The sequence below is a fragment of the Clupea harengus genome, chromosome 18 (assembly GCF_900700415.2).
Source record: "Clupea harengus chromosome 18, Ch_v2.0.2, whole genome shotgun sequence".
NCBI lineage: Eukaryota > Metazoa > Chordata > Actinopteri > Clupeiformes > Clupeidae > Clupea > Clupea harengus.
Window position 1 is genome coordinate 25,552,774 of NC_045169.1, and position 12,500 is coordinate 25,565,273.

Here is a 12,500-nt window from a genome sequence, read left to right on the forward strand (position 1 = left end):
CCTGGGCCTGGCGGTGTCTGTAAGCCTGTCCGCCAATTCTGATTATGATGTTTACATTTGGCTCGCTCCCACTGCAATCAGGGCACTCTGTTCCTGATACGGTTTCAGCTTGGTCCAGCAAGTAACGGTTTCTGTCTCGCAGGTCAGTAGAGTTGATGTAGTACCAACAGGACTGTGTAGCTACGCTGTTTATGCAGCATTCATCATGGGAAAAGCAAGAATTCAAGAGAGGTTGGAAAACCACTAACCACTTTTTCTGCCATCGTGCAGAACATGGCTCTAGAAGAGTCATTTTGGTTTGTGTGGGTTATTGTTGTTTTTTTGTTTTTTTTGTGTCAGGATTTGTGTTCTTTTGTTGTTTGGACGTGAGATTCTTTTCAGTCTGTGTGTGTGTGTGAGTCAGAGAAACGGAAGAAAAAAAAGTCATAAATATATAACTTCTGTGTATCAGCACAACGCTTATGCTAACTCAGCAGCTTCTTTATGGGATTCTAGCCAATGGCAGACACATGTAGCCTGTGAGCTTCAACAAGGAGTCGATCCCCTTTTCCACACCAAAAAGCATTCATCTGCACTCAAAATCTCTTCAACCAAGAATAGACAAAGATACGGACTCTGTTATTATTCCGACTGTTTTGACATTCGGTCCAGTTGAACCAGTGCCTCAGCGTTTCAGTTGCCTTGCATGGAGTGGAACTCCAGTTGTATTTTTCAAAGGGACTTAAGATATTTCTATACCATATTTATCATGAATATTTTTATGAACATTAAAAAAAACTTAATAAATAAATAAAATCGGTCTTGCACATCTGTTTGTGGGGTATCATGGCAACAGCAGCACAGCACACAACCTTGGGACGTCCCCATAGCACTTATCAGGCTGACCAATACAATGATTCAATCTGACAGTTATTGGTAACAGTCAATGAGCTTGACAATCCTATGTCTAGAAGTCAATACATTTTTATATGACTGTACAGTTGAACAAAAAAAGAAAGTCTTATTACACAGCTGGTTGCTTGGAGGTCTAAGCAAGTTCATGTTGTATTTTATGAAGACATTTTCCACCAGAGGAGTCTTAATCATGAAGAACAAGAGAGACAAGAGTCTCACATTGAGTATGAATAGTTTATGGTCACTTTGACATGTTGGTATATCTGTTCACACGCCTGTAGACCAGTGAGGATGTAGATGCCGTGACTACCACCCAATCAGGATGTAGATGCCGTGACTACCACCCAATCAGGATGTAGATGCCGTGACTACCACCCAGAGAGGATGCAGATGCTGTGACTACCACCCAATCAGGATGTAGATGCCGTGACTCCCACCCAGTGACCACAACATGCTGCATTTGTCAGCGCTTTATTCCAGCACGCACCCCTTGGTTCCAAACGTTTAGCACAAGTACTAGTGTACTGAAGAACGTGTGGTGTTTGTGAATACACAGGAAGTAACTGTGCGTGTGGATCACACACTCCACATGTGGGAGGAGGGAGACAAGACATTTCAGGGTGAAGACAGGGACACGGAAGTATTCACAGGTTCTTTGTTTCGCTCTCAATTTTTATTTAAGTTTTTCTTTTTTTTAACAAAAATAAGCTTATTTCCGTGACTTATCTTTGAGGTTTTAACGCAGAAATGTCCCACTGCATTTCAAAACGGAAAATAAATACACTTGGTTTGCCTGCCAGGTTAGTTGGCAAAACAGGAAATGAATTGCATCTCATACATAATTGTGTAGCCAGGATAATAATTAGAAAAAAAAAATACATGGCCAAAAATGCCATACCACAGCTATAAATAAATTCTGTGATTTGCACTCTGGTTCAGAGTGAATGTACAGACATAGACAGCAGACTTCCTGTCAACAGACACGCACGGACGGACGGACGCACACACACACACACACACACGGACGCACGCACGCACACACACACACACACACGAGAAAAGGGAAGCTTAATACTCCTCTCACCACAACACACACAAAAGAGACGTTAGCAGAGCAACCACATACAGGTACAGGAACACACTCCTATTATCACATCCTTATTCTCAGTTACACACACACAGGCACGCACACACATACATCAAACCAATGACTTGTTCTGCAGCATGCTAGTTTCAGGCAACTGGCTCACTCTCTACACACACGCACACACACATATAGATATCAGGCCACTGGTTCCTTCGTTGAAAACGCACACACACACACACAAACAAACACACACACACACACACACACACACACACACACTCATACAAACACACAGTTCACCCCACATCTCTCACATTCTAAGCCACGAGCTGTGGCAGCTGCAGCTGCAGGTTCTTGTTGTAGCACTCCAGGCTGCACAGTGGAACTCCCGTCTTGGAGCACGAGTACCTCTTGGGGTTGGGGCACCCGTCCACCACGCAGCTGGCCTCAGCGCTGGCGCCGGTCGCGGTGGCGCGGGCACGGGCGCCGGCACGCCCACGGGGAAGGAGATGCTGGCGCCCCCGGAGACGGAGCTGCAGTAGCGCACGGTGGGCACCAGCGCCAGCTTGGCACGCCGCTCCCTGTCGCCGCGGACACCGCTGCGGACCTTGGCCTTGTTGCTGGTCTTGGTGAGCCGCTCGATGGTCTGGTTCTTGCTCTCCTCGGCCTTGCGGGCGGCCTGCAGGCGGCGCTGGCGAGCGCGCTCCTCACGCTTGCGCAGCATCTCCGCCGTGGGCTCCTTCACCTGCAGCCCAATGGGCAGCTCCAGCAGAGGGGTGCACTGCTGCTTGTGCAGGAGAGCTTTCTGAAGGGACACACACACACACACAGTCAGAGGCTGGCACTGCTGCTTGTGCAGAAGAGCTTTCTGAAGGGACACACACACACACACACACATTATATACACACACACACACATTATATACACACGCACACACACACACACACACACACACACACACAGTCAAAGGCTGGCACTTCTGCTTGTGCAGAAGAGCTTTCTGAAGGGACACACACAGACACACACACACACACACACACAGTCAGAGGCTGGCACTGCTGCTTGTGCAGGAGAGCTTTCTGAAGGAACACACACACACACATTATATACACACACACACACACACATTATATACACACACACACACCACAGTCAGAGGCTGGCACTGCTGCTTGTGCAGGAGAGCTTTCTGAAGGGACACACACACACACACACATTATATACACACACACATTATATATACACACACACACACACATTATATACACACACACACACACACACACACACAGTCAGAGGCTGGCACTGCTGCTTGTGCAGAAGAGCTTTCTGAAGGGACACACACACACACACACATTATATACACACACACATTATATACACACACACACCACACACACACACCACACACACACACACATTATATACACACACACACACACACACACACACAGTCAGAGGCTGGCACTGCTGCTTGTGCAGGAGAGCTTTCTGAAGGGACACACACACACACACACACACATTATATACACACACACACACACACACATTATATATACACACACCACACACCACACACACACCGTCAGAGGCTGGCACTCGCTGCTTGTGCAGGAAGAGCTTTTCTGAAGGGACACCACACACACACACACACACACACACCACACACATTATATAACACAACATTATATACACACACACAGTCAGAGGCTGGCACTGCTGCTTGGTGCAAGGAGAGCTTTCTGAAGGGACACACACACACACACACCACACACACACACACACACACACACACACACACACACACACATTATATACACACACATTATATACACACACACAGTCAGAGGCTGGCACTGCTGCTTGTGCAGGAGAGCTTTCTGAAGGGACACACACACACCACACACACATTATATACACACACACACACACACACACACACACACACACACACATTATATACACACACAGTCAGAGGCTGGCACTGCTGCTTGTGCAGGAGAGCTTTCTGAAGGGACACACACACACACATTATACACACATAAACTATGCAATATTAGATAGACGACTACTTGACTGTGGGTTCACACACACACACACACACATATATAGACTACACATTACTAGATGACAACTGCTTGTGTGTGGGCACAAACACACAATATATTTACATTCTATGCACAGTACACTAATATTTTTTAAACGTCATGTACACACTCGACGGTGAATGTGCACTTGGTGTTGATAACTGTTCTACCCAGGTAGAGTAGAGAGAGAAAGTCGTTTAGATCCAAGTTGGAACTGTGTGTCCAGTGCATTCACAAAGTATCTAGATCAAAGCTAGAACTGTGTGTCCAGTGCATTCACAAAGTATCTAGATCCAAGTAAGAACTGTGTGTCCAGGGGCCCGTTCGTCGTAGGGTTGAAGCTAAGTTAATCAATTGGCCTTTTAGCCCGTTGAGATTAGCGAGCTGATTGAGAACAGCAAATATCGGTTCGTTAACGGCTGATCCGCATCCAAATCATGTGGTTAATTTCAACCAGGCTAAACTTATCATGGCATTTGCGCGTGCACGTCCTACTTCAAAAGGCAGGGAAGGTCGATCACCAAAACAATGATTTTCTAACGGTATAATGGTTCTAAACTCAAAGAAAATTGCTCTTTTTTTCTCCGCTGGCGAGCAGGAGATGAACATGAACGCTTATGAAGAATACAAGACCATAATCATGGCAAAATTCCACACCACCACCGCTGTGAGAGCAAGGTGTGTTGGGATGTTTATAGGGTGATATCTATGTATGAATACCTGACGGCAAGTGTCAACTGGTACAGAGGAGTCCTCTACCGGTTCGTAACTGCAAGGATGCTAGTTCGAATCCCCTCACCTCCTTCCTCGATGTAGTTTTACATTTCCTTGTAAGTCGCTTTGAATAAAAGCGTCTGTTAAATGACTAAATGTATTAATAACAAATGCAATAAATTGAAGCAGTGAAAATAAATTGTCTGTATTTCTCTCTATTCTTATCATGAGTCCACCGTAATCATTTTCTACAATAATGATATGCTATGGTGTACTAATAACACTCATATAATTATGAGTGCTTTGTTCTCCGCATCACCGACACTACAAAAATGTACCACTCGCAAAAAAGCGCAAGACAGTCAATGTGGTGTTTGCAATAAATGACTCGAGAAGGTCTTGTAAATTAATGATTCCTTGTCGGCTGAATCGGTAGCGCTCATACAAGAATAATGGATCTTGGCGATCGCAAAGAACTCTCTCCCTCCGCTAATCTAACTCTAATATCAGTCCTTGGTCAATGGGATCCCTCCTTTTTCCGGGGGTGTGGCAAGCTTATCCAGCTACACTTAAGTTAGCCTGCGCTGGAGCAGGTTAGTGCTAATCGATATGTTACTATGGTGATTTATCAAAAGTTGCTTCCACGAACCAAAAAGAGGGGCGTTTTTTATCTTAGCCTGAAAATTAGCTCGCTAAACCGCTTAGCGAGCTACGACGAATACCCCCCAGTGCATTCACAAAGTATCTAGACTCCCTCACTTTTTTCCTATTTTGTTCTGTTGCAGCCTTATGCTAAAACCGTTCCAATTCATTTATTTTTAATGAATTTGCAAAAATGTCTACAATACTGTTTTCGCTTTGTCATTATGGGGTATTGAGAGTCGATTGATGAGGGGAAAAATGTAAACGATTTTTAGCATACCTGTCTGGCAGTGAGCAGCGACTCGTCGATCTCCTTCTTGAGCTCTCCGTTGTCGTCCAGCTCCCCTTTCTCCAGGGCCTCCAGCCAGCGCTCCTCCTCGTCCACCGGCCCCAGCAGGATGCCCGAGTCCATCTCCCCCAGAGACGACGGCTCCAGATTACTGTCCTCATCTGGGGACCAGGAGAGAAGGGACGCAGAGGATTAACAACAACAACAACAATAATAATAATAAACCAATATGGTGTATATATATGCTGTGCGTGGCCATTGTGACTAAAATAAACGAGACAAAACCAGGAGCATGGAGGGGTTTAGGAGACAAGGCATGACCTGGAGATGTGGCAGACAGGAACACAGAGATGCAGGAAACGACAGGTCAAAAGGTCAAGGTCACATGGTCTCCTTTCATTCAGCTGATGGAGTAAGCCACTACCACCGCTAGTCATTGACTAAAACCACACTTACAATGAAGTAATGTATACATTCACTGACCAAGATGTTTGATGAACACTTATGTCCACCCCCAACACTCACACAGACACACACACACACACAACACACAACACACACACACACACACACCTAACCAGGCCTTGTACTGCTCAATGGGGACTCCCTCTGAGGGTTCATCCTCATCTTCGTCGTCGTCGTCATCATCGTCGCCATCATCATCATCATCAACTATCATCAGCGGAGAAGGAGAACGAGGAGCTTCTGAGACTACACTGAAGGTTGGCACACTGACCACACAAAAAACACACACACACATAAACATTATTAAATCAATCATGACCAATTTACAGACACAAGTGTGTGCGCACACACACATATCATGTCTTTGAAGCAGGCTTCGTTACACATACACCATAATTTGTATGTTGCTGATTGCAGTTGTGATATTTACTTTCATCCTCAAGACATAAGCAATTCACACCAAATTGGTGATTTCTACACAGATATTAAGTTTCTTTGACTCCTTTGCGTGTATATATATGCATATAAAGTAGTGTTATTTTCCATCAATAGTGACAACAAAGACCTATTTGGAAAATACAGACAAAGTCTGTCACTTCAGTGCTCAGTGTCACTCAACATGACCAGTGCCAATGTTTAGGCTGAAATAGAGTCATTTGCATTGAGTCTGCAGACATGGCTGATGTTGAGGAAGGCGCTCCCTGCCTCACCTCTTAGTGCCCAGTGTCTGTCCTCCCAGTTTAATCTTCAGCTTCAGCTGTGGGGGTTTGATGATTATGGGCAGACCGGGATCCGAATCGTCGGGGGAGTAGCTCTCCTCACGGTGGTGCTTCTTCTTGTGCTTCTTGTGCTTCTTGTGCTTCTTCCGGTGGGCGTTATAAACCCCTAGATCATTCCGGTCTCCTTGGGGACAAGGGGTACAACAACAACAGGGGAAAATATTTTCACTTGACCCAAAACACACTGGAACTTTGTTTTATCATTTCACTCAAGGTTGTCTGGCTGGTCAAAGGATTGCAAACAAGTGTGAATGAAGACAAAACCCGCCCTTGATAACTGGTGCCGTCCCAAAACTTAACCATCTGGTGGTAAGTACACACACACACTCTTGTTGTTTTCAGCTAAGTACTGGTACCATAAAGGAACCACTCAGAGAGGTAGGGAAAATAATGTATAATTACAATAATCTTGTAAATAAGATACGGAACATCAAGATGTTGTATCAAGATGAGCCGTGCATCAACAACTTGATCAATTCACTTGAACAAACATGTAAAAGAACATGGATTTCTTGCTCTTACAAGCAGTGTCTTATCAATCACTGACCTTCCTGACACTGTCAGATAAACCAGATAAATAATGACATAACCTGAGATAACCTGATGAATCTGCACTTAACTAAAACATGTACTTACCTATTAGATACCGTGGATGGATCATCATGTCCTTCCTCTTCCCCATTGACAGCTGTGCATGGGTATAATTCAACTGTTACTGAACGAGTTATTGATTGAAAAAGCAACACAGAGGCAAATACCTCAGCATACAAAAATTACATCGTACATAGCAGCTATGTTAACGTTAAACAGGCCGCGAAGTGGTTAATGATAACGACTAACTGGGCCCAGCTTGCTCAGTAGAATTAGCGAACTAGCTAGCTAGCTAACTAGCCAGTTTGGCGTTTGGTATACAAGAACTATTCACTATATCATCACATCTAGCTTATAGACCTACATTTCAAAAGCCTAAGCGGCGTGTATGTGAACGTTGATGCTTTTTGACGGCGTACCAGCTGGAGTGAAGTTGTCAAAGACTACTGACGAAATGGTAACGTTCATTTTATTTAGCGGGCTAGCTAGCAAGGATACGACTATGCAATTCCATTATTAACGTTACTGCTATGGTGTATTGGAGGAAAGATCATATTAGTACACCTGCCACACTTTAACCGTTCATAACTATATGGTGTTCTGAAAATAAATACAGTACCTCTGGTCATTTACAACTATAGTACGTGTGTCGCAAAATCCTCGTTGTGGGCTGTTAGCTACTACTAGCTTGATGCCCAGCAGCCAAGATTGTTGTGGATGTGATGTAAACAAATTGCCGTCGCTACGATTTCTGGGAAATTGTGTCCTTTTAGTAGTGGTCGGTAGTTAGGTCACTGGTGAAAAGAAATACACGACAAGGCAATAGCATTGCAGGCAGCTGCTAAGCGAAGAAGATAAGCAAGGTCAGTCATATGAATGTGGTATGGGCTTTTATTCTGTTATTTCAGGCGCCAGAGAGATTTTTAAACTCTGCCTGCAACTTGAAGTTCAGAAGTTGCCGAGTGTTCACCTACTGAAAAAGTAGCCCTCAACTGAATAAACTGGCTGTCTATCTCCAGTCCCAAATGCAGTCCTCAAGTTTAGTTGTAGGCTACAACTGCATGTAGCACAAGCCTGTCAACACGTGTTCATACCTAAACAAGTATTGAAGAATCTAGCATTGTATGAGATGCGTACTTGAACATAATGTTCAAGTCAGTTGGATTTTCAAGTCAAGTCAGATTTTTGGAGTAAGCCTCGTGTGAGTAGACATCACCCGATTGGATTGTTGCCAACGATGTAGCCAGTTAAGCAAGAGTTGCACTGGCAGCAACAGACTCCGGCCTATTCCTGACGCTGCGTCTTTTTCATGTCAATAACACTTTCCTTCAGCCTGTGTGTACCTTGCACCCGTCAGTTGGAAGTAATGAGATTCCTCACCTTAGTCGTACTTCTGAACATTCAGAAGGCCAAAAGAACACAACCCTACTACTCACAACCCTAAAGGGTGTTTTGACTGATGTGCTTTTTGTGTAACCCTCCACAAAGCACCTAGAGGCCATTAGTATAATAGCGAGGAGAACCCTACACGTACAAATACACTTTCAGAGTAAAAACATCAGCAAATCTTAATGGGGTTGGTGTTAATGCTGTACTTCACATAACTTTACTTACTTTACATAATAGCAGTATGCTTTTCTTCCCAGGAACCATGAATTATGCACGCTTTTTGACCGCTGTCAGCGCAGCCCGGAAACCTTCTGCAATCCGTATGCTAAGTAAGCCACAGTTCAGTCACATTTCTGTGTCATGCTCTGTACAGATGCAACAGTCTTTGACTGAGACCATCAGGCCCTAAGCAGTCGTGGCCAAAAGTTTTGAGAATGACACAAATATAAATGTTCACAAAGTTTGCTGCTTCAGTGTCTTTAGATATTTTTGTCAGATGTTACTATGGAAGACTGAAGTATAATTACGATTGAGAACTTGTGGTCAATCCTCAAGAGGCGGGTGGACAAACAAAAACTCACCAATTCTGACAAACTCCAAGCATTCCATAATGCAAGAATGGGCTGCCATCAGTCAGGATGTGGCCCAGAAGTTAATTGACAGCATGCCAGGGCGGATTGCAGAGGTCTTGAAAAAGAAGGGTCAACACTGCAAATATGACTCTTGCATCCGCTTCATGTAATTGTCAAATAAAAGCCTTTGACACTTATTAAATGCTTGTAATTATACTTCAGTCTTCCATAGTAACATCTGACAAAAATATTTAAAGACACTGAAGCAGCAAACTTTGTAAAAATATATATTTGTATAATTATGTATATGTGATTTATGTATGTATGTCGGTGAGGTGTATACGTTTATTTGTGTATACGCTACTGGATGACCTACATTTCCCTCGGGATTAATAAAGTATCCATCTATCTATCTTTTTCTTCTCAAAACTTTTGGCCACGACTGTACATGCACCCCCCCCCCCCCCCCCCCCCCCCCCCCCCCCCCCCCCCCCCCCCCAAATCATTCTGTGAAGTGTTACAAACGGGTGAAACAGATTATTCACTGACAAACAGAAGCCACTCATAACACACATTCTGTCTGTCTCTCTCTCTCTCTCCCTCCCGCTCTCTCTCTCCCTCTCTCTCTCCCTCCCTCTCTCTCTCTCTCCTTCCCGCTCTCTCTCTCTCTCTCCCTCCCTCTCTCTCCCTACTCTCTCTACCTCTCTCTCCCTCCCTCCCTTCTCTCTCTCTCTCTCTCTCCCCCCTCTCTCTCTCTCTCTACCTCTCTCTCCTTCCCGCTCTCTCTCCCTCTCTCTCTCTCTCTCTCCCTCCCTCTCCCTCTCTCTCTCTACCGCTCTCTCCCTACCTCTCTCTACCTCTCTCTCTCTACCTCTCTCTCTCTCTTTCTCTCTCTCTCCCTCCCTCTCTCTCTTTCTCTCCCTCCCATTCTCTCTCCCTCTTTCTCTCCCTCTCTCTCTCTCTCTACCTCTCTCTCTCTGCAGCGGAGTTGCAACAGCGTTCTCCGGCGTCCCTCATCTCCCTCGCGGGTGGGGCTCCTAACCCCAACACCTTCCCCTTCCAGTCTGCCACTATCCAAGTGAAGAATGGGGAACCTTTGGTGTTTGACGAGACCACAATGAAGAGGGCACTGCAGTACTCTGGATCTTATGGGTAAGGGCGCAAACTGAAATGTGTGTCTCATTTCTTTGGGTGGTCACGGTCTGTATGAGCAGCTTAGAGGCTGGTAGGTCAACCAGAGGAGAATGAGAGCTCGCTACTAATTATTTTCTTCTCTCACCATAGTTCCCTGTTGTACATTTACATTGGATACTGAATGGGTTTATGAAAGCCAAACAAACTCGTTACCTAGTTCCCTAAAAAGTGCGAATTGGAAAATACTGAAAGGCAACCTGAAAGATCATGTGTGTGCATGCTTATGACATTTACATTTACATTTACATTTAGTCATTTAGCAGACGCTTTTGTCCAAAGCGACGTACAAGGGAGAGAATAGTCAAGCTACGAGCAATGAGCGTATGAGCGTGCTGAAGTCGTCAGTAGTCAGTGCTGGGGAATGGTAAAGATGCGTATGAGCGTGCTGAAGTCGTCAGTGCTGTAATGGTAAAGATGCGTATGAGCGTGCTGATGTTGTCAGTGCTGTGGAATGGATGCGTATGAGCGTGCTGAAGTCGTCAGTCGTCAGTGCTGGGGAATGGTAAAGATCATGTGTGTGCATGCTTATGAGTGTGTAATGGTAAAGATTTGCAGCTCACAGCGCCCCCACTGGTTTGCAGAAAATCTGTTGCAATGACAATAACAGGGATGACAGTAATGATAATAATGATTGATGTTGATATAATTATAAGCTATGACATCATGAACATGTATGATATCATTATAAGGAGAATGACTGATGATGATGGAAGTGGTGATGGTGATAGTGAGATTGATGATAATCAACGACGATGATGATGGTGATGAAGATGATGATTGAGATGAGTAACCATGACGATGCTAGTGATGATGATGATGAATATGATGATTGAGATGAGTAGCAGGGAACATGTCATTGGAATTCATTATAATGACGATGGCGATGACTATTGTAGTGGGGATCCAATGATAACAAAAACAGGACAAATAATGGAACTTATAATGATACAAATTATAAAGATTATTTTGATGTAATAATATTTCTCTTAACATCAATATAAACAAAAATGTATTGATGAAACAATATATATACAACAATCATAAACAGTAATAATAAATATTAGTAATAGTAAAAAAAAAAAAAACATTATATAATCCGAAACGTAAAAGTAAACATGAATCGCTGTGCTGAGAGCAGTTTGCCGTCCCTCCCTCCCTACAGCATCCCAGAGCTGACCCATGTGTGTGTGTGTGTGTCTGTGTGTGTGTGTGTGTCTGTGTCTGTGTGTGTGTCTGTGTCTGTGTCTGTGTGTGCGTGTGCGTGTGCGTGTGCGTGTGCGTGTCTGTGTCTGTGTCTGTGTCTGTGTCTGTGTCTGTGTCTGTGTGTGTGTGTGTGTGTGTGTGTGTGTGTGTGTGTGCAGCATCCCAGAGCTGGTCTCGTGGATGAAGGAGCTGCAGAAGAACCTGCACAACCCCCCCACTGCAGGCTACAGCCCCGAGAGAGGCCAGATGGAGCTGTGTGTGACCACTGGCAGTCAGGAGGGCCTGTGCAAGGTACACACGCACGCACATGCACAGGCACGCACACACACTGCACGCGCACACACCTGCACGCACGAACGCACACACACACACACACACACACACACACATGCCAGAAGGTGGAAGTTTCTGTGTTAGTGTCTGTGTGTAAGTTTCACACATGCACGCATGCACGAACACACACACACACACACACACACACACACACACATGCTAGAAGGTGGAAGTTTCTGTGTGTTAGTTTCTGTGTGTAAGTTTCACACACACACGAATGCGCACACACACACACACACACACACACACGCACACACACA

General features: G+C 44.7%; 2 protein-coding genes across 4 annotated transcripts in view; one reads left to right on the plus strand and one right to left on the minus strand.

Annotated features, from left to right (window-relative positions):
* Window positions 1–1,545: 1,545 nt before the first annotated feature.
* ino80b (INO80 complex subunit B) lies at window positions 1,546–8,965 on the minus strand. Its single transcript, XM_031584562.2, is given in 7 exon segments — window positions 1,546–2,435; window positions 2,438–2,786; window positions 5,706–5,875; window positions 6,288–6,445; window positions 6,890–7,082; window positions 7,595–7,646; window positions 8,930–8,965. Coding segments are annotated over 7 exon segments (1,080 nt in total). The 5' UTR covers window positions 8,951–8,965; the 3' UTR covers window positions 1,546–2,298.
* aadat (aminoadipate aminotransferase) overlaps window positions 7,079–12,500 on the plus strand; it is a 29,707-nt gene continuing 24,285 nt past the window's right edge. The window contains exons 1-4 of one of the 3 annotated variants that reach the window (XM_031584561.2): window positions 7,079–7,267; window positions 9,196–9,267; window positions 10,494–10,662; window positions 12,066–12,198. In XM_031584561.2, coding sequence (XP_031440421.1) covers window positions 9,201–9,267; window positions 10,494–10,662; window positions 12,066–12,198 — 369 coding nt within the window. In that variant the 5' untranslated portion in view covers window positions 7,079–7,267; window positions 9,196–9,200. Of the gene's footprint in view, window positions 7,268–7,783; window positions 8,007–8,308; window positions 8,413–9,195; window positions 9,268–10,493; window positions 10,663–12,065; window positions 12,199–12,500 lie in introns of those variants that run through there. The other 2 variants (XM_031584560.2, XM_031584559.2) reach the window with 2 other exon arrangements.